At 36.2% G+C, this 23,224-nt stretch overlaps 2 protein-coding genes across 4 annotated transcripts in view; one reads left to right on the top strand and one right to left on the bottom strand.

Moving 5' to 3' along the window:
• Positions 1–23,224, top strand: part of USP7 (Ubiquitin carboxyl-terminal hydrolase 7) — a 37,188-nt gene that overhangs the window by 12,606 nt on the left and 1,358 nt on the right. The window contains exons 3-11 of the mRNA XM_012940436.3: positions 485–643; positions 2,354–2,380; positions 3,606–4,835; positions 7,369–7,614; positions 7,735–7,880; positions 10,016–10,421; positions 11,668–12,096; positions 13,329–13,710; positions 15,041–17,568. Of these exons, the coding sequence (XP_012795890.1) occupies positions 485–643; positions 2,354–2,380; positions 3,606–4,835; positions 7,369–7,614; positions 7,735–7,880; positions 10,016–10,421; positions 11,668–12,096; positions 13,329–13,710; positions 15,041–16,086 (4,071 nt within the window). The 3' untranslated portion in view covers positions 16,087–17,568. The remainder of the gene's footprint in view (positions 1–484; positions 644–2,353; positions 2,381–3,605; positions 4,836–7,368; positions 7,615–7,734; positions 7,881–10,015; positions 10,422–11,667; positions 12,097–13,328; positions 13,711–15,040; positions 17,569–23,224) is intronic.
• SCNN1G_3 (sodium channel, non-voltage-gated 1, gamma) overlaps positions 13,789–23,224 on the bottom strand; it is a 94,105-nt gene continuing 84,669 nt past the window's right edge. For 2 of the 3 annotated variants that reach the window (XM_035733938.2, XM_051216292.1), the window contains 2 exons: positions 22,607–22,894; positions 13,789–19,356 (listed from right to left, as the gene is read on the bottom strand). In XM_035733938.2, the coding sequence (XP_035590146.2) occupies positions 18,949–19,356; positions 22,607–22,894 (696 nt within the window). In that variant the 3' untranslated portion in view covers positions 13,789–18,948. Of the gene's footprint in view, positions 22,895–23,224 lie in introns of all 3 variants that reach the window. The other variant, XM_051216291.1, reaches the window with a different exon arrangement.

The following is a 23,224-nucleotide window of genomic DNA, read 5'->3' as shown; positions in this document are numbered from 1 at the left end:
ACGCGTGATCATGTGAGAGTATCTCGAGAGGAAAAGGTGATTCCCCACCCTCGACCGTATCAGGGCATTTGGTACGTTATCAAACATGGCTCAAAATATATGCTACTGAGGATCCTGCTTTAGTTTTTCTATACATTCTTAGAACTAAAAGTAATTTCCTTAACTGGAAGTACTTTTTTTCGGTTATGTTGTTGACTGTTCGTGTTCACTTATTTCTACTCTTAAATTGTTCTCCCTTTATCTCATTATCACCTTTGCAATGCTTTTTCTGTTTTTCGTATGTTACATTCTATCTTTGGTGTCCAGTTGTACCATATTTTGCATATTAAGTATATATATAATACTATTAAGGTAGTTACATATTTTTCAATCTAATCATAGAAACTCCTTACAGATTATCCCATTCTTATCTGATACCTAACTCAATGTTGTGAAGGAAACCTATTGTTTCTAACCTCCTTATAATTTTGATTCTCATGTATAGGATGAACAACACCCTTGGTTTTATAATGCTACTGTCAAAGGATGTTGCGGGACAACTTGTGAACAAACAGATGCTTCGGTTGATGCCTTTGACGAAAATGACGAAGCAAGAGCTTCAGGAGTTATCGAAGGTGTCTTCGAAAACATTTTACATCAGAAAGTATGTTTATTTCATTTTGACTGAATCTTTTGTTCATTACGTTTGTACCCTGATCCCGTGTTTGACAGATTATATAGGTTTCATATGTTTTTTGCGTAGTACACTTTTACAAACTCATCACTGAAAGTTACTATGTACACAAAGGACCCTAGACTACTTAAACGTCCAAGTGGTATCTGTTTAAATAATAGTTACAATTAGTACTACTTGGTAAGTTGAAGGCGTTGAAAGATTGTTGGGGATGTTAGATTCCCAGAAACTCACTTGGTAAATGCCTCATTTTTATAATGCTATTTTAAAAATTTGAATTTCTTGTTTTCTCACTAAAAGCACCAATTTTCACCTTCGTATCATATTTCCCACTTGGGTAGAACTTAAATGTTATTGGTTTGTGGTCTCTTTTAATATGTTTTTTGTAACGTTTCCCAAAGACGTTTTTATGCTGTATAAATACGCTTGAGTTGTGCTTATTGTTGTTGTTCGTGCTTCTGGCTGCTTGTGGAATACATTTCCCTCTTCTGAGTCTGGACTTCTCTCTCTAGTTAGGGGGGCTGGGTCGCATCGGAAGAGTTAGCTTATTGGCTATTGTGTCACTGGGTCTTCGTTCCGTTCGCAGATTAGGTGAACTCGTGATCTCTTCAAACATAGCAATGATGTTGATAGACTATCCCGTTTTTATTGTATTTACGTTGGTATCGAATAGAATTCTTGGAAACCCACTGGCTAAAATAAGTTTAATGCGAACTGAAACCATAGATAAGTTTACTGTTAAAAGGTGTAAATGATCTGTGATGTCATCTTAACTTCGGTTTATAAGCCAAAATATACCTTAAGCGTTTCAAACATTCTTTCACGACCGACTACTTCAACCATCCCATACATTTTTTAGGTAGTCTGTCTACATTGACTTTTTTCATGAAACGATGGACAGCTACAGATGTTTTCTAGGGTAAAACCCACTTTTACGATGTCTGCATTTTCCTTGCGAAGCTATTCATTAGTCGGTGCATGATAGTTTTCAGTATAGGGTTGTGAATTGCTTGAAGTTAAGCACCAATACTGCTGGATAGGGGTATATTAGTCTTGATGTTAGTCGTTCGACCCGGGACTGGAAGTCCTGTGTTCGATTCCTGTGTGTGGTCGCAGATGCTCACTTTCAGGAGTCCCATACTATTATACTTTATCGGTACGGTGTGTATGTTTTGATAGTTAGGTTCAGCTTCTATTTATCGTAATAATTGATTAACCATTACGGAATTTCCTGTGTACGAAGTTAGCTTTTCGCATTTTACTTAGAGATTGATGAAGGTTTTCTCTGTCAGATTAAAATAGTTGCAAAAAGTCTTGATAACTAGAATTATTTGTTATAAAAACGAGAACTAGAGGTGAAAATACAAAAGTGCTATTTTCTGTTAGAAGAAACTAACTAACCACTTTCTTGTTTGCCCACGCTTACTGTATCATAAAAAACGACGTACAAATTGGTCGTTTGTCAACCATTGAGGCTTGTAGATGTTTCTAAATACGGTTTCACTAGTTCAACCTTCACATATAAATAGGGTTCTCCTGAATCGTTGCGAATGCATTATGCAGTATTCATCCATAATACTAAGTGCTACTGTCTGCTCTTTGGTTTGAAACAGTTATTCTAGGTATTATTTATATTTTCTTTCTTGATGAATAAATTTCCTTTTTTTCAAACGTTTTCAGCAAAGTGCCGCACGTGCAGATGTTCGCGTAAGTGTTTTCTATATTCAATATGTTTTGGCTTTTCTCATTAATTTGTGATTATTTTTGAACAATATAAAAAGTCAGTTGCCCGCTACTCGTAACCTAGCACATCTTTCTATCGGTTCAGGTTGCCAAACTGCTTTATCAATGCAAGATGTAACTATCTAGGTATATGCTAAATTAAAAGTAGTAATAGTATCAGCAGTAATAGGAAAAATTAGACACTGAAGATAAAAAAGAATGAGTTCACAGAACAATATGTATAAAGTAATTTTAAAACTTACGATCTATGAAGAGACAGATTGAATGCATCTGTACCCTTTTAACCGATTCTGAGCCATGTTTTCCCGAGTCTCTGACCGTTGGTTATGATAAATGAGCGAACCCCAACCGGGTTGCATGTACCTACCAAGGGTGCCAGTAATATTTGACATTGTCTATAAGTATACATAACACGATGTTTAATTCCCCTAGTTTATCTAGTTATCGTATCATTTTGACTTGTAAGCCTAATTTTTATTTTCACTTATACTTCTGAGAGGTCAAAGTTGTATTAGCCATTGTACAGAAATGATGATCTTTACCGATGTGCTATATTCGAATGAATAAATTTTTTCTGGTGTTTTCACAGCTGAGTATGTCATACGATATTACCTAAAATGCACCCACTTACATAGTGGACCTATCCGTTCGAAAGACACGATTGTATTTTTATAGCGCGCTTATATTAATATTGATAATCAATGAAGACTGGTATTAGACTACCTAATTAACAAGTTCTTCATATGAAGTTAAGAGTGATTTTCGGTCAGTGAGCGTACACTATCAAGTTGAAATGATACATGCTCGGGAATCTTAAGACTAAACAATAGTCCAATTGGAGTTTAAAGTGGTACAGATCAATAGAAGCAAAGCATTTTCATTATGTTAAAAGGTATATCTTATAACTCGTCGTTTTTCACCTGTAGTATTTTCTTTGATTATTATAAAAAGATGACAGTCCATGAATACTGTTTATAGTAAATGAATATCGAAGTGGAATTTCTCAGTCTTACAAAACGAAATTTTGTAAATATTTACTTCTGTCATTCTTGCGTAGGTCTTTTTTAGGAACAGTAGTAGTACCATAATGAATATCAAAAAATGAAGCATTTTTCTTGTAGTTCAAATGAATTTTAGTAACTGCAAGATGTCTGTATGTTACATCAATAATTTTAATCCCATTTTAAAGGTGGTTCGAGGATCAGGAATGATTCGTTGTCTCCCGTGGAAAATACTTGTAATTTTTCATCCACCGGACGCTCAGTCGACAATTGGTGTTTTTGTACAGTGTAATGCAGAAAGCGAATCACTAACCTGGAGTTGTACTGCCAAAGCAACTATTCAGTTAGTTGCTCAGAGATCGAATTGCAAGAATAAAGAAATGAAAATTCAGCATACTTTCACACACAAGGAAAACGATTGGGGTTTCCAACAATTTATTAGTTATGACGAGTTGCTTAATCCAGAGAGAGGTTTCTTATCTCCAACAGATCCGAAAGATACAATTATTATCCGAGCTCATATTAAAGCTGATGCTCCTCATGGTGCTGATTGGGATTCCAAACGCCACACTGGATTTGTTGGACTGAAAAATCAGGGCGCTACTTGCTATCTGAATTCTCTACTTCAAGCATTGTATTGCACAAATAAATTACGACGTGCAGTATTTTTAATGCCAACGGAAAGTGATGATGCCCAAACAAGTGTACCTCTGGCTCTGCAGCGAGTATTTTATGAATTGCAGTTCAGTAGTCGTGCTGTAGGCACTAAAAAGTTGACTCGCAGTTTTGGTTGGGCCACTTTAGACTCATTTATGCAACATGATGCTCAGGAATTATGTCGGGTTTTACTAGACAACTTGGAAAACAAAATGAAAGGTACTTCAGTTGAGGATGTTATACCCGGACTATTTTGTGGGAAAATGCTTTCTTATATAAATTGTATCAACGTTCCTTATTCTTCTAAGAGAGAAGAAAATTTCTATGATATCCAACTTAAGGTTAACGGAAATCGTTCTGTTTATGACGCTTTCAATGAATACATTGCGAAAGAAACCCTCTCTCAAGATAATAAATATGATGCTGGTGCTTATGGGCTCCAAGAAGCTGAAAAAGGTGTTATATTTACACGATTTCCGCCGGTATTGTACCTGCAACTAATGCGTTTTCAGTATGACTTCGTTGCTGATACAAATATCAAACTAAATGATCGGTTTGAATTTCCACCTATTCTTAAGTTGGATCAGTTTTTGGCTGAACCAAAACCATCTACTTACAAACTTCACGCTGTACTTGTGCACTCTGGTGATAATCATGGTGGTCATTATGTTGTATATATAAATCCAGCGCTAAATGGTATATGGTATCAGTTTGACGATGATGTTGTTTCACGTTGCTCACCCCGTGATGCTATCGATATGGTAAGTTTTTTAACGTTTTATTCATCTGACATTAACTCTCATGGCGGTTTAGTTTTAGTTTGCTGTTTGTAACCATTGCTACTAGGTTTAAAAACAACTTGTTTGTTAAAAAAACCCATATAAATATAGATGATATGATCCCGAATTTTAATTCAATCATTTTCCTTTGGGAAATGCAGTAGATTTTAGTTGAACATGTATTCATTTTTTTGCTCATTTGATGATATTCAAGTTTTCTCTTTTCAATGCTACTACTGTTGGTAGTGAAAGTAATTTAAATCATTGTCTGACTTCAAAACAGTACTTCATACAAAGTATTCGTCTCGGCTAACTAATTCCAAAACCTTACTCTTAGTTTACTGTGGATATATGTTTCAAGTGTATGTTTAACACTGTTTGTTTGTCTTGTATCTGGACAATTATGTAAGATTCACATAAAGCTTATATGCGTGCACTCATGTTGTTGCATTCATGCAGCTTTTAAAATTTTAGTACTAGTATTCTTTTTCTGGTCTCGATTTACAGTGCTCATTAGCAACCTGGATAATTTGATTTTGATGTTATATTACTCAGTAACAAAGTAAATATTTTACACTTTGTGATATATAGTAATATCTGAATTAGTCTTAATCTATAACGTTGAGTGTTCTAATCATTTGTGATAGCTGATTCACTCAAAGTGATCAATGTTAGTTTGGGCTGTTCTTTTATCACAGTAAGTTAATGTGGTTGGTTTCAAGAGTTACACAAAATGTATTTCTGCGGCAAGGTGTAACATCTACTGCCGGTCTACAAATCAATGGTCAGATCTAGTGTGCTGATTTTAGATACTGGTGTCAATGAAGATTGCGTGTCCAAGTACTCATTTTGAAAGTAGCTTCACCCATATATAGACGCAGGCCAGTCCCGAAACAACAACTTACATTTAGGGGGGGGGAAAGTAGAAACACATCCCAAACATTCTGGCATTGTCGATCAATGTTACCAAAAGACTTGGCATTTTATCAGCATCTTCACCAAACACGAATATGTCATCTGCTTATTCTAAGTCGATAAGTGGACCTCCTGGTAAGAAATCAATGCCCGAAAATTCAGTCGACGAGAGCGTTATTTACAGCAGTAGGTCTATGATGAAGTTAAACAAAAATTGAGAAACTGGACAGCTTTGACGGACACCATTTGAGGTTGCAAAAGCAGATGACAGTTCGCCATAAGCTCTGACTCGACTAGTAGTGTTCGAGTGAAGAGCCTTCACAAGGTTTATTTACTTCTGAGGTACGTCTTTCAATGACAGACACTGCCACAGAATCTCGCGGTCTACACATTCAAATGGTGCTTTTAAGTTAAGAAAGACCATTGTCGGACACCGATAAGTATACCTGTGTTCTAGAACCTGACGAATGGTGAATATGTGGTCGATGCAACTCCTTTTCCAACCTCACCCTTCTTTGTGAGAATGTAGCATCATTGTCATGATGGTTGTCGGAAGGAAACACCTTAATGACGTCACATCTCTGTACAGTCAGCAGTACGACTTCATCTTCGGACCTTGAGTTTGCCGCTTTTAGTCTTACTGTTCTTCAATCGACTTGTCTGGCATGGTAGGACCTTGAGGAACGATTGTCCCGGCCAGTACAGCTCGGTCGCTTCATCACGATAGGCAAGGTCGACCACCACGTCAAGGTAGCAACAACGGTCGAGAATGTTATTTAAGTGGAGTATTGTTCAGTTGTTCAGTGACATGGCTCAGAATCGATCACAATGGGGTAGGTGTATACACTTTTTGTCTTCCCTTAAACTATGAGATTAAAATCGCTTCATATCTTTCTACGTACCTATTCTTTCTTCCTGCAGTATATCCTTATATGCAATCTTTCTTTTATATATCACCATAATTGAATTAACTACTTCTATGAATCCAGTGTTCATCTTGATGTGCTAATGTAGTATGGCAACTTGGACCGATGCATATATGTGCCTGGTCCTACGTTGTAGCTGATTGACAGCATTGGATAATTTTGCCAAATAAATAATTGAGTTGGAATTTTTGAACTTGCCTTAAGACTAGGGTAGACTTTTTCTAGTTGTCCAACAACGTGGTTTACTGTTTTTGCATCTATTAGCATAGTATTATCCTGTGATTGTGTTTTCACATATCATGCTTCTCACTGTTTAGTTTTGGGGGCTCAATTAACATCCTAACTGAGTTACGTTAGCTTTATTAAAATATTTTGGTATTAAATCATGATTACATCACTGAACAGAATGCGGTAGTCTTCTCATTTATTGATAATTCTTGAAACAAATAAGTTCTAAAGATGACATTTTGTTAATTATTTCATGTTTGCATTCCTTGTGTTCATAGTGCATTATTTTAAAGGGTACATGAACGTTTCATTTATATAAATTGTTCAATTATTGATATAATTATTATCTCTCTGTTACGTTTGAACTACATGTGTTTTTATAGAATAATATATATTTTTTACACTCACACTTTTGATTTATTATAATTATACTTATTTTATTACAGAATTTCGGAGGTAGTGATGATCCTGATATGCGTCTTTGCACAAACGCTTATATGCTTGTGTATATCGCAGATTCCGCGAAAGATGATGTTTTATGCCCTGTTTCTGAGATAGATATTCCTGAGACATTACGCGAGCGATTCATGGATGAACAAAAAATGGATGAGGCTAAAAGAAAACAAAAAGAAAAAGTTCATTTGTATGTCGCTATTCAGTTAATACTTGAAGAGGACTTCTATGGTTGGCAAGTACGTCAGCTAAATTTGGTTTTATATTGCCTAATTTCAAATGTACTTCACTGTCTCAATCTTTCATTTGTTTTTATCACTTCCTATAAATTTAATCCATAGTATTGTTTTAAATTTTAGGGTCCAGATTTGTGTAGTCAAGAGTTATTGCCCAGCCGGATGTTACGCGTTCAAAAACAAACTGTTCGTCCGAAATTACTAGAAGATGTAGCAAGTGTGTTGCATTATCAGCCTGAAGGAATACGTTTGTGGCGGTTTCAACCTCGGTAGGTCCCTTTTGTGTTACTAAACAAACTGCATTTTCAGCGAGGTAAATATCATTCCCAGTGATATCATTTTCTGAAGCTGTATAATTGTATTTATAGGTAATTTCTACATGTAGTGTTGCATACTAAAATAGAGGAGTGTTACACATTTATCGAATTCAAAATTATAGGGTGGATCTCTACAACGGTCGACATGCGAAGAGCCAACCTAGGACGAGTAGTATACAAATTTCCAGAGTTTGATGCCACTGAGGAAGGTAAATTTAGTCCAATTCTTTGTTCTCAAGTGTCAGACAAATGTGCACTGAAAACACATTTAACAATGAGTTGAATATAATTCGGAAAATACTTTTGAAAAATGGTTTGTTGTCTAGGTTGTTTGGTAGTAATCTAAAACCAGAACGTCAAGTTGACAGTACTAAACTTTATTCTTGTATACGATGGATTTCCATCTAATCCTTGTTTTAACAGAATATTAAAAAAGTGGATTTCCGAATTCAACTTTGATTATGTTATGAACGTAATCCAGTGATGGCAATTATTGAACTCTTGTATTAAGGTCACTATCTTCGTCACAGTTGATAAAGGTATCATTCATTTATCTCTTGCAAAAGTAGAATTTACTTGCTTCTGTGGAGCAGGTTACACCAGGCGTATAAAGCGTGCAATTTTTAAATGAATATCCAACTCTACCTTGGATGGCTATCAAAAGGCATATGCAAATCAACGAATTGTTCAATTTTAAAACACTAGGTCAATTCTGGTCACATCCCATCACTAAAATCGTCGTTCAAAAATCATCTACCTGGTGAAGAGAACTGGCTCATAATAGGTTTGGATAAGAAATTTGTGCCTATTTAAGACTATAGCAATCGACCACTTCAAACTTGACCTCTCTGTTTAAACGAGTCATGTTCAATCCCTTATTATTCCGTATTCTTAGCACCCCTCCAAGTTTTACAAATCGTAAGTGCTATTATTATTATCTTCCTCTTATCATTTACAATATAGATAGTTATCTTCTGTTTTTATTCTACAAATTACTACTTATTACTTCCAAAACTTTTACAAATTTTAGTTCTTGGTAATTTTGATTACTTTTGTTTTGTTCGAGGAAGATGAAATTGTGTCACTTCTGCGAACTATTTGTTGACTGTTATATATGTATTCCTATTATATAACTACTAAGTAACTATATATATATATATATATATATATATATATATATATATATATATACTATATGTTTTCATTTGATCTATTGGCTAATATACGATTTTGTATTCCTAAGCTATTCCCCATTTATTAATTACAGTACCACACACAACCACTTTTTGCCTAATGCTGTATAGTTGTTATTTGCTATTATGTGGTGTGATGAGGTCTGGTTTGCTTGTGTATAAACCAAGTATGTCTGAAATATATGATTCATATAGTGGAAATTGAAATTGTGTTCTGGACTCTAACGGACAAGGCTACGCGAGAAAAACTTATAAGGACTCTGAGTTGATTCTAGACTACTCGTACTGGTTAACACGCCATTGGTTTGGTACAGTGTCAGCGTTATATAAGTCTGTGTTTCTAATTGGCGATTTAGTCATGTGATATTTGACAGGGCTCAGGACGTAACTACTTTGCTAAATGATGAAATACTTGTTTTATTCTATACCTAAAATCTTTTGATATTCTTGATTATATTATACGACACCATTTTCATTGATTTTCACATCCGATACTTGAATAGGTTTGGTTATCTTTGATAATTTTGTAAAACTCCTGTATTTTACTGTGCACTACTGCATGTAAAAACTACCTATAAATACTATTATACAGCTTCAGAAAATAATTTTGTCCAAAAGAAAATTTTATTCGCTGAAAAATCTTCATCCTTTTTAATGAGTCAATGGGTTTCTTCCGTTGTTTTTTTCAAAATCGCATTTCTGTTTTTCAAATTTAGTGCAAATACTTAGTTTTTAATAGGATTATTCACTTACTCACGTATATCCGCAAGCAAAGTTCAATAACGTCGTTGATATTTATAAACGGAAACGCTAAAGCAAATTAAAAAAAACATTTTTACACGTTTCCATATTCGTCAAAAATTATGTAGTTTACTTCTATTTTTTCACCATTAGACGTAAGAACATGCCTACTCATCTAATTGAACTTTGTGATAATCAACCATTATGCGCTATGAAAGATGCTCTCATATTTTTTGTTCAGTCCGATACTTCGACTAATTCATTTATTCCTCGTGTGGATAAAGAACAAACTGTGATAGATCGACACTTGTTTTTCCTCAAATATTTCGATCCATTCACTTGGACGTCAACATTTTGTGGCCATGTGGAAATTCGCAGAGAAGAATCGTTGAGGGTTATTGAACCAATAGCTCGCGAACGGGTTGGATTACCTTCTAATTGTAAATTAATGTTTTTCCAAGACGATGCGAAATCTTTGATATCTGAAATTACACAATTTGATATCCCAATATCTAAAATGTATAAACGCGATATCCAAGGACAGATTTTGTACTTTCAAGTTAGTTAACTTTATTGTTCAACCTTTTGAGTATACATACATGTCAGTACTCATTGTATAGTTTTCCGATTCTGTTCAAATGTATGGAGAAATAAATAACGAAACCTAGTTTTATTCCCCAGTAGCTAGCTCATGTGGTCTTGGTGTACTTTGTTGCAAATCTATTGTTCGTAGTTCCGCTGAATATCCAAACTTTTATGAACATTTGGAACGGTAATCTGTTTAAAGTTGTATATCCACAGTCTTGGATTAGTTTAGAAAGAATCAAGAAACTAGATTTAAAATGTGTGCTTTGTATGAACAACGTTAACCAAGATCTCTGTGTTACAATATAATCTTACTCAGCTTTTTTTTAATGCATTTAACACCAGATTCAACCTTATTTCCTGATTTGGTTTAGGCTTCTAGGTAGTATTTTCAATTAGATTTAGTTCACTAACTTGTGAGTAGCTAATGAGTTTCAATTACATCATCTCACGGTATTGATGATAAACATTAATAAATTGTCACAACTGAGATTACATGACGTATTACGAAACTCAACTGTTAGTTACCAATAAGGCCACAATGTACTAAATAAAGTACTGATTAATCAAATAATACCGTGGCTCTCACACCAGAATGAAATTACAAACCATTTGTCGGATGTAGCGCTGTGTCAATTGATTGATTAATTGATAATCAGTCAGTCAATCTTCCTCTTATTTATTACCACCTTTGACCTAACCACTGCTATGAATCCGGTGTTCATCTTGTTGTGCTGATGCGGTATGGCAACGTGGACCGATGCACATATGTGCCTGGTCCTACGTTGTAGCTGACTGACTGACTCTTAAAACTACTTATTATGGCCAAGTACTGACGATAAATTTTTGTGAATCACACATCCTAAATATACAGAATATACACATTGAATCTAAAAAAAAACACATATTTGCATTGTTTCTATAAGTCAGACATAAAACTACTTATCCAACTTCAAAATGTACTTTCAGTCTGTAAAGTCTAACAAAGACGTCTTTTTCATGCATTTTCTGTGTACGTCACCGTATCAACTGAGTGCAGTGTTTTTCATTTATTCGTTGACCCTGGGAATTCGTGACTCAAAAGTAGTATTTTATAATTTACCGGAGTAACTGTATTTGTATCGATAATGAAACAAGGTTACATAGATTTTTTGAATTCATTACACTCAGTGGGATGGACATATTATTTTTCAGAAACTTTTTAATTATCTTTTTTGTAGGTTAAATCAATGAATTGTTCAACCCCACTACCATTTGGATTGATGGAAACCACTGAGATGGGGAAAGAAGCGTTGAGCAGTTTGGTAGATGATGCGCATGTTTTGTCGTCTGTCGAAAGTCCTCTTACTGACAACAGCCAGGTTATTGGTATGAATGGTATAGTCATCCCTTCAAATATCGTGGACGATAATGTTAGTGGTAACGCAGATGTTTGCAGAGATATTTCGGAGTCTTCTGTTGTCTCGTTATCGAATATTGATTCCATTACTTTGCATAAAATGGCTACTTTCCCAGCAGTAGCTGGCAATAAATCTCGATCTTGTATGAATCTGATGGGTCAACCGATTACGGCGGATTTACAAACGCAAACAATCTCATCTGCAGAAAAACTGACGATTTTCGATTACTTCAGCAGTTATATACGTCAGGTGTGCTTAATAGGTTTGATGTTTAAGATTTTTACAAAAAAATATTTTAGTTATAAGTAATTTACCAATAAGTAATCATCTTATCACATTTCGATGGTCATGTATTTTGTGCAAGTTGTCTAGAATTAAAATAGCAATCTGCTTGGTTAATTAGTTCGTAGTGCATGATTTAAAATTGTAACATTTCCTTCAACATGCGAATCGTCACTGATTTCAAGAATTTTTGAAAGACTCAAACTCAGGTTTTAGCCGTTAATCTAACATCTCCAGTAAGACGTTTATTGTTCTACATCAACCATTATGATCATGACTATTGTTTCATTGAATGTATATATTCGAAGTCAGTCTTGAAATTTACCTGTTTGTGTTACATATAATAGGGAAACCTACCATGAATGTAACGTAAAATCTTTTAGGTGATGTTTATTAGATGTTTCTATATGTTTTTTGTGTGTTGATTTGAAATAATTTATTATTCATCAAAATAGGTTGTAGTAGAATAGTGTATTTAAAAAAGATGTTTCAGGGTTAAGTACATACTTCTGAGGCATTTAGATTCGCAGTTATTCCTAATCCCTGTACGATTGTAAATTCTGTGTTCTGTAATGAAATTCTTAAGAAATCGATTCTCTAGTTCTTAATTATTTTAATGTCGAGTTTAAATTAATTTTGTATGCGAATCCTTATGCATTCATATATATCATCATGAAATGTGCTAGTTTCCATCGTTTTAATTGGAAACTCACTTAAAATTATCATTGTACAATTCTAGCTGGTTGAATTGAAGTCTTTAAAGCACTTTTTTTTTGAACGGACTGGAGGAAAGTAGCAAGCAGGAACGGATGTTTCGTTTTACTCTAGATCTCAGTATTGCTCATCAACAGCCTCTCCAGAAGCCCTCGACTGGAGCGTTGCAAGTTCTCAGCACTTTTTACTGTCCAGTGGTTTCGCAGCTGATGACAGTCCGTGACAATGACTATCTTCAAATTTGACTTATCTTCCACAAACCCTATCAAGTTTAATTCGAAGTGTTGCTCAATCTATACACAGGGAATTATAGCATTACTTATTAGTTCGTAACTGTAACGCCTAAACTAGTAATCCAAGACAATCCTTCGGCGAAGTACTCTTCATTTTCCTAACATTCTGCAACGATTATCAAATAAGTTCATATAAACGTAATGACTATTATTACTTAGGGGTAAAACTGTGAGTATCCCTTTTTCTTGTAGTTCGAAATATTATTGGTGGATAAGCTTAGACCTCAGGACGCTGGGATTCTCATTCAGGTGTCAGCCGATCTTACGTATTGGGAATTCGCCAATGTTGCTGCAGCTTACCTATCAACGCAAAGTAACCGTCTTCAATTTTTCCGTTCACAACAAGGATTTGGCAATACGACGGATGCTGTTAATGCACCAATTTATGTTTCACCTGTCTCCACTGGGACTGGTGTCACTGGAAGTGAACTTGCATCTCCGCCTATCAGTTCAGAAACTACAGAGAACACTTGTGGCAATAACAACGTTTGTTCTGTAGAGAGTGGGGCTTTAGGAGTTACAGGAACTCGTGGATCACCAATTCATCCTCATTTGTTAACAGCCAAATCATCTGGTAAGTTAGAAGAAACTACAGTACAATATAATCATTCTTATTTTTTAATGTGTCTCTATGGTTTATTCCGAATTTACACATCATTTTCTGTAAATACAACACGTTTCTACCACAGATATTTCTCATTGTTGCTCTTGTTTCACCCTATTCGTTCCACTTTTCTTTACTTCGAGTTGCTGTCTTCGAAATGGAATAATGATTATTTGCTTGAAGTCACAATGTATATTATATTGACTTCTGAAGCCTGGTAGTTTTCAACATGACACGTTTACTTATTCAAACTGTGGAAAACATGGATTTGTACCTGGCCCTACGTTGTTTCCAATTGATATATTGTGTATTGTTCCATAAAATTCATAGTTTTGATTATTAGTATGCAATGGTTTCTTAGTGGTTAGGACGTCCGGCTTTCAGCTGCTAATTACCATATTAGTACCCCACTATACCTACTTCGGTTTGTAAAACCATGTGATATCATTAGCCTTTACCCCTAGAATGTGTCTCATATTTAAGTAAAGTACCTAGTGAATGAGCGAATTATGTGGGCAAAAAATCAATTCACCAACATTATCTTGGATATCACAAATGATAACTTTTGATACACACTGCACACTTGGCTCTCACAACTTATACTGTAATTTATGGGAAGATTGCCCAGTTTTCAAGCTTATATTTACGGGATTGTTTGCTCTTTAGACAAATACCAAATTGGTTTCTAAGATGCTTTATCCAGACTAGTCGGTTTTTAAAACCAAGGTTTTCGAGATTTCATGCACTAGCCTTTCTGTGTTGTCAACTACACATGGTACTAGGTCATTAATTTACTGTTGCCGATTTGTGGTTCTCAATTTAGGGAGAAAAGCGGACACAGTGGTTTTGATCCTCATCCTCATGTTGTCTTGTTGATATTTGAAATGAATTGGAATTACATACAATGTATTATTAAATTTTGTTAAATATAAAAAAGTTTTCACCTGAGCAAATGAAGTTTTATCGCTCAATAATTTTTCTCCAACCGTCCGTGTACATTATATCTCACCTAACTGTACTATAGTAAGAGAACTGAACTCAATTTTCGCTTTATAGAATATGGATTTTCCTTCAGAAAAAGTTTCGTATTGTTAGCTCCTCGTATTTCACTGTGTATGCATAAAATTAGTTCATGTATCAGCTTATGTATGTGTGTAAGTCGTACAGACAAACTCATTCGAAATGCTGTCTTGGACTGTTTTAGTTACTAAAACAGTTAGAATAATATAGTTAACGTTACACAAGTACTTCAGAGATTACAATGAGTAACGTAATATATTTTTTTTCCTGTTTGTTTCAGGTTTCCCAACGTCGTCACCCTACTTAAATTCACTTGTGGCAGCAGCAGCCGCTCAGGGTTTGATGCGAGAACCTCCCGGTCCTGCAATCAGCTCTTCATATTCTGGTACATTGCAGGAATTTTTCCTTCCGTTTACTGTTGCGCACACGAATACTTCATGGGCTTCTGATGTTGGTGGTATCGGGCCAGGTTTAGTTAACAGCGGAAATACATTGTCAGGAACTGGTGGAAATACTCCCACTCCAGATCGCTTCCCAATACCGCTTAATCGTTTTTGTGGTGCTGTGACTGTTAGCCGTTCTCCTTTGGGTCCTGTTACTTCTTCCCCACCTCGTCGTGTGTACTACGCACATCTGGCTATTCGAATTGATGAACTTGAAACAATGCGTCAAGTTCGTGTGATTTATGTTGGGCAAAAATTATCGGAAAAGGCAGAATTAATTCTTTCAGTACCCCAGAATGGTTTAGTTTTTGATCTTTTAAAAGAAGCTTCTCGTCATTTAGTCTTGCCTCCTGGTGGTTCTGGCCAACTGCGTTTACTCAAAATCTCTCGTAATCGAATTATACAAGAGTATCCTCCAACACAAAAACTTTCACTCATACCTGAATCTGCTGTGTTTCCCCAAACATATGCAGGGTCGTCTCCTATTCATAGTCTTCGGATTGAAGAAATTCCTCTTGACGAAATAAACTTGAAACCTGACGAGACTGTAGTGTACGTTTCTCATTTTGACAAAGCTTTCACAGAGACTTTCGGGGTGCCGTTTACTGTACGCATTCGAGATGGAGAAAATTACACTGCAGTGCGCGAGCGTATACGTAAACGACTAGAAGTACCTGAAAAGGAGTTTGACCGTTGGCGATTCGCTGTAATTTATCCAACTGAGGGCGCTTACATCCCGAATGAAGGAGATCCCACAGTGCAGATAAAAAGATTTACTCACTATTGTCTTCCTGAAAGTCGCCCATGGTTGGGAATTGATCATAAGCCATCTAAACGTCCTCGTTATGCTCCAAATGAAAAACCTATCAAGATTCATAATTAAAAAAATTCATTCATTGATTTGTGCGAAATATATCTTCACTTCGTTTCTCGCGCGACTTAGTTTTGAAGATATTCTTTCCTTCAGTTATCTGCAGGCTAACTGTAAAACCAGTGACTTTTAACCAGCTTTTCATATTACCAGTTGTGAATGACTTTCAAAAGCTTCGTTAACATATTCATAGGTTCGATGGATTATCTTTTTCACCTTGTCAGTACTTTGAATAATTATCTAGTACTCTGCAGTGCTTGTGTTTGTCACTTTCACTGTGACAATATTCATGTAATTTCTTAGCTTTGCTGTTTGTATTGTGCATATGAGACAAATGTGATGCTCTCAAATGCTCAAGATTCTTCGTACCTATTTTGAATTAAGTTGAGCTTGTCCACCGTCTGCAACACTAGTTATGCCGTAAAGTGTTGTTGTCTTACTCTCAACCAAATTTATGAATTACTTCGAAGCATTTTAGATCAATTGTATTGAATAAAATTTATCTGCACAGAAAATCTGATATTATTTATCTGTACGTGTTTGCTTTATTTGTACTAATCATTTTCATACCATTCAGTTAGTTTTTGAGCTATATACGTTAAGTGTTTCTCGGTCAGTCAGTTCATAGCTCTGACTTATTATCCCCTAATTTCTCCCACTTATCTACATGTACTAATAGGCAATAGTTTGTTTTATTGTTGGTACATCTGGTTTGTGTACAGATGTGTAGCATAAAAATCCTAAGTGTATCGTTTTATTAATACTAAAAGCTATTTGACTTCAGTATCTAATCTTTCTAGTAAAGTAAAATTGTTTGACTACAATACGTGACGTTGGTTCGCTTTGGTTGAAAACAGCATCCTAAAAAAGTTGGAATTTTAATTGATATCATTTAAGTGTTGAATTAATCGTTATTTTTATGACAGCTTTTATTTCACGATAAGTGGTCGGAAGGTCGTAGAGCATAGGCAAAATGATCTAATAATGTTTTACAGAAATCATAATTGTTGATTGAGCTGTTATTAGTTGAGCCTCTAGTATTTTATATCATTAAACTCGGAATAGATAGAATGTGACTGGCGACAGAATCCAGGGCTCGCGTCTGGTCCTATTTCGGTCCTCCTTGGCAATGCACATCCACGATCCCGCCTCGTGGGATTCGAACCCAGGACCTTCAGTCTCGCCCCCAAATGCACTGGTATGGTCGAGAGTGGGGTGGACCCTCCCCCTCGAAATGCCCTCACACGGCCACAAGTATACAGCCACTGCCAGGGAAATCCTACTCACTGCCTTCTTGTGGCGGGGGTGTTGTCTACGAAAATGAGAGGACGGAAAGCGAATGTCCGACGCTTTAACCGGATCCCAAACCAATTGTGCACATGGGCTCCAAGATCCCGAAGGAGCAAATGGCATATGAACCAGTCGTTGGTCACCGACTACCATGAGGTTGCATCTTCTCACGATGCTCCACTGCCTTGTGGATCAGATTTTTAGGTCAAAGGCTCGGAGTGTGGCCTCCTAAGAAAATCACCTTCTTCAGTCTGGGCACCCGGGCAGTATCACAGCCGACGCACACAAATATGGTGTGGCGCATATATATTTGGTGTCCTCTTGTAACAATATTTATGTGTTCAAATAAATAAATAATAAAACTATTTTGGTCTCGTCGGGTGGTTGTACTTGTATTCCAGAGTTGATATTCACTTCGGTACTCGAATTCAGTGACGTTCGCTTCAAAAGCCATCGCATTACCCACATGGTGGTTATATAGGGCCAATCCGCATGGGAAACCGACCAAAGCATGCTAATTTTGTGTCAAATTATCAACCAAGGGATTCAAATACTTTAAAATCGATTTGTGGGTAGACAGTTTATAAATCTGTTGCGGATTTATATAGCTTTCTAAATCTTATTCATTGTCCGATATTGTAAATCATGTTTCACAGATATTGAAGCTAACTAAACTAATCATTTACCAATACCTAGAGTGATTGTTAGTGCTGTAGAAAGTTGATATGAACTGACTAAATGTAATGTTTGTTCATGAAAATACTAATAGTTGGTTTGTAGAATTCAATTTTGGTATCAGTGAAGCTATTACCAAACATTAAGAAACCACTATCGGTTTTGGCTTACAATGTAATCCATTATTTACTATGGTCGGTCTCCATTTGCTTTGGTGGTATATTATGTAACACCATAGGGCTGGTACACAAGTCACACATTGGTCTTATTAGTCTAAGGATATACATGCATGTGCATATAGTTTCACCTGCTTCGGTCCGGGCAGTATCACAGCCCTCACACATATCGAATGAGATTTGTGTGGCGCATATGTATTTGGTGCCTCCTTGTACCAATGTCTATGTGTTAAAATAAAATAAAATAAATATAGTTTCACGTAATAATATTTAAAAATTTCTTCAATAATTACCTATTGTTGTTTTCAGAAAGGGGGATTTGTGGAGATTATTGTAATTCTAATAGTTGAATTCATGAGTCTATCTAAGCTGGACCACCATTGAAAACCTGGAAGCACTGGACAGTCTAACTTAGATCGATCCATGAATCCAGCTATTAAAATTATCGTTACTTGTTTAACATGTTCTGACTTGGTTATTAGTCTCTGAAAGTGCACATTACCGGATACTTTGGCTTCCGCTTTTCCCCCTTGACTGCTTATGTCCATACAAAATGATTCTTGTCGCAATCTTAGAAACGTGTCTTTTAACCTTAACGCTGATAATTCTTTCGCTGTTTAGGTTAGACGAATAATATATACAACTACAAGCATTTTCAAACTGGATGAAATGTTATATTAGAATTTTAAAAAAATCAACACAGGTTTAGATTGATCGTGAACAGTTGTGAGTGTCAAATTTGTGGTAAATATAATGATATATTTCCAGATACCATCTGATTGGGGGCGCTTGGAGACCGTTTTCTGGTGTGTATTTGTATTGGACCATTGTTTATGGTCATGTCGTCTTTTCTATACTTCTCAGTTTGTTTTCCGATTCCTCGGTTTGTTATCTGATCCTGTACCATTTCTGTCTCACTATTTGCATTGGTTAGTGGTTTCAGTGTGTCGCATGTAGTCTGCTTTTTTTGAGTTCGGCGAAGTCGTTTTCGCTTTGAAAATTGTCTACATTTTGTAATAAGATGAAAAATCAGTTCTACCACCTCTATAACTGACATCATGTTAAGTCCAATCCAAATAGAGAATAAACCACCAGACTGAGATAAGAGACTTGTGAGAGAGAGAACTTCTTTTTCATCTACCTGGAAATAGAATATTATATATCGTTAAAATGTTTACTAGTATTTAGTTTATCCTGCTGTCATTTAATAGCGTGCTTGCTCAAAGATTTGTCATTTAAGTAGCTAGTAATAGTTAGGGTAACTACAACAACCACAATCAAGAAAGTACAAGTATTTATTAATCGCTGCCTACGCAAGATACTCAACATCCACTGGCCGGATACCATCAGCACTAGCCTTCTGTGGGAGAGAACAAACCAACTTCCAGCTGAAGAAGAAATTAGGAAAAGACGATGGAAATGGATAGGACATACATTACGCAAATCGTCAAACTGCATCACGAGGCAAGCCCTAACTTGGAATCCTGAAGGGAAGCGAAAAAGAGGAAGGCCAAAGAACACATTGCGTCGGATAATAGAAGCAGATATGAAAAGGATGAATTACAACTGGACGGAGCTAGAAAGGATTGCCCAGGACAGGGTTGGATGGAGAATACTGGTGAGCGGCTTATGCTACTTCACGAGGAGTAACAGGCGTAAGTAATAGTTAGGGTAGAGTATGAGTGACGTGCTTTCGATGTGAATCGACATATTCGGTGAAATATATTAATTTCAGTTTTTCCTAGAATGGTTTATAACTAGCTCTGTTTCGAGGTACTTCAATCTCCTAGGGTCATCCTCATACATTTGAGGAAAATAAACTAAACAAATGACTGACATGGCTTCAGCAACGACAGCGGAAAAAGTTGCAAGTCTAGGGAACATGAAACAACTATATGACAACAAAGAAACTGGCAGGAAAATATAGTAAACCAGATCGACCCGTCATGGACAAGCCAGTCACAGATTCAAGAACAGAGGAACATGCTTAGAACACTTTGAGGAACTCTCAGATAGACCAGATCCACTGCATCCATCAGATATCGAAGCACCACCTACGGACCTTGCTATACATGTCACTCCACCAACGACCGAAGAAATCAAGAGTGGGAAATCAGCAGGACCTGATAATATTCTAGCCGAAGCACCGAAGTCAGACATACAAGTAACTGCAATCGTGCTTCACACTATTCAGGAAGATTTAGGAGTATGAAGAAGTGAGGACGTACTGGAAAGAAGGACACTTCAACATGATATCAAAGAAACGTTATCAGGGCAAATTTGAGAACTACAGGGGCGTCACACTACTGTCGTTACCAGGAAACGTTTTCAACAGAGCGTTGCTGAATCGGATGAAAGAAACAGTAGACGCCCAATTCGGGTATTAAGGAGCTTGATTCCATAGGGATCGGTCGTGCACAGACTAAATCGCGACACTAAGGATCATCGTTGAACATTTAGTTGGGTGGAATTTTTTCATTATACATCGACTTCCTTGACTACGAGTAATCGTTTGACAGTGAGGATAGGAGAACATTATGGAGTACCTAATAAAATCGTCAACATCCAGAATTCATAGGACGGACTACGCTGCAAAGTCGTGCATGGAGGACAGCTGACAGATGCATTCAAGGTGAGGACCAGAGTGAGACAAGTCGGATTACTCTCCCTTTTCTCTTTCTTCTGGTGGCTGACTGGATTGTGAAGACCTCAATATGTGAGGGAAAGCGCGAAATACAATGGACAGGTTTGATGCAGCTAAACGGTTCGAACTTCACACATGATCTGGACCTTCTATCCCATACGCATCAACAAATGCAGGTGGAGACAACTAGTTTGGCAGCAGCCTCTACATCAGTAGGCCTCAGCATACACAAGGGAAAAAGCAAGATCCTCAAATACAACATTGAGAACACCAACACAATCACAATTAATGGAGAAACTCTGTAAGATGTGGAAACTCACGTACCTGGTCATCGTCGTCGTTGGACGAGGATGATCTGATGCAAATGTGAAGGCACAGATCGGCAAAGCAAGGGCCTCATTCCTATGATTGAAGAACATACGAAACTCAAAACAACTGTCAAGCAACATGAAAGTGAGAATCTTCAATACGAACGTCAAGACAGTTCTAATGTACGGAGCTAAAACGTGGAGAACTACTACAACTATCTTCAAAAAGTAAAGGTGCAAGAGAAAATTAGGAGAAAAATGTTGAAAGTTTATATAGGACGCACATTGAGGAAATAATCAAACTGCTCAAGCTCTAACTGTTAATGCTGAAGGGAAACGTAAAAATGGAAGTCCAAATAACACACTGCGTCGAGAATTGGAAGCAGACATGAATAAGATGTATAGCAACTGGAAAGGATTCTCCAGTACAAAGTTGGATGAAGAATGCTGACGGATGGCTTGTGCTTCTCCACGAGGGTTGACAGGTGTTAGTAAGTAAGTAATGTTTGCCCCTGCAAATTTATGACCGATTCGTTATGCTCGAATAAATCGTTTCAGCCGAGATCCGCAATTAACTGTTCGGTCTTGGTACTTCTGTTTACTATTTCTGAGTTATTCTTGCATTAATTATTGTAGCATGTTAGATTTTCTGACACGTTCTTTTAACGAATCTAGTTTTCATCAGAGACATACTCGTAGCTAAATGCCTTGGATGTCTTGAGATCAAACTAGTTAGCCAAAGTCACGTCCACGTGCGACGTTTTTGGAGATTGGTCTCAGATTGCATTAATAAATGTATCTTATTTCTGCTAATAGATAACTTTTAACAAATTCAGCTGGGCGTATTCCATCTCAGGTATTCGAATGTATGTTAATCACTGAATTACATTTTAGATCTTAACAATTCAGATTCCTTTTTAATGAAAACTATCCTTGTACAATCGAATACTTTAAAATTAGTAGTTATGTAGTCATGAATCCTTTGTTTACTATCAGTTTCTTAATATCATCATCGGAAACACCATTACAATCCACTGCTTCATAATTTTTGACAGTTAAAATAGACTAAAATATATTGATTCTGATTCGTGATAAAAGGGTTCAGTCGGAATTCAGTGATATAATATTGTAAAACTTCCCTGTGGTAACATGACCGTAACGTCAATCTTTCGCCTAAGTAATGGATCTGGTTAGAAGTGTTCTGTTCTTAACCACTGAGTCGCCAGTTTGAACTCTACTCCACTTTAGCTTCGACAATTAAATAATATCTCTAATCTACACACTTGAAGTGTGGATTGAAGCCGAGTGCGTGAATCTGTACTTGGTAAATGAGTATTCTTTGTCATACCCAGATCACATGAACTGTAATAAAAATTGCTTCATTAGTTGTTCAGTCTACTGTAATGTTAAGAATTATAAGTGATAAGCTGACAGCTTACCTTATGGACGTTAAAATTTGGTCGGATAAGCATGATTGCTAGTAAATTCCTTTCTAAAACGTTGCTTTTTGCTAAGAACTCTTGTGCTTCTTTTTCACCCTCAGATGCATCTAACCTTTCTTTCGCCAACCGATATCCGACTAAATCGGGTCTGTTGGCCACCTTTTTTCCAGCTCTTGTTGATAGCCAACTTAACTGCCATGATTTCGTTGGCCAAGTCGATGTTGATCTGTCTGTTTCATAAGCGAAGAAAGCACATGGAAGTGTGCAAGATAGTACCACATCACCCTGTAAAGATATAATTATGAACATGTTACTTTTCTGTGCTACTAAAAATATATTCAAGCTATTCGAAGTTTTAGTCTCACAATACTCATTAATTTCGTATATTCTAACTTTTAATCCCATAAGTTTTCTGTTCTATGAGTGTAATGAGGTACATAATACCCAGTTAACAACTATTCATATCCCTTTTTGAGCTAATTACTTTAATGTAATGTACCAATATGTTATTAGATATGATAAAATGTTTTGACCAATTTACAAGTAATCATGTAATTAAATGAATTTAAAACTGTTCACACATAATGATAACTGCTTCTAATTCCTTAGTAATTA

Source organism: Schistosoma haematobium, chromosome 4 (assembly GCF_000699445.3).
Source record: "Schistosoma haematobium chromosome 4, whole genome shotgun sequence".
NCBI classification, from domain to species: domain Eukaryota; kingdom Metazoa; phylum Platyhelminthes; class Trematoda; order Strigeidida; family Schistosomatidae; genus Schistosoma; species Schistosoma haematobium.
This window is presented reverse-complemented; position numbering and strand designations above follow the sequence as displayed.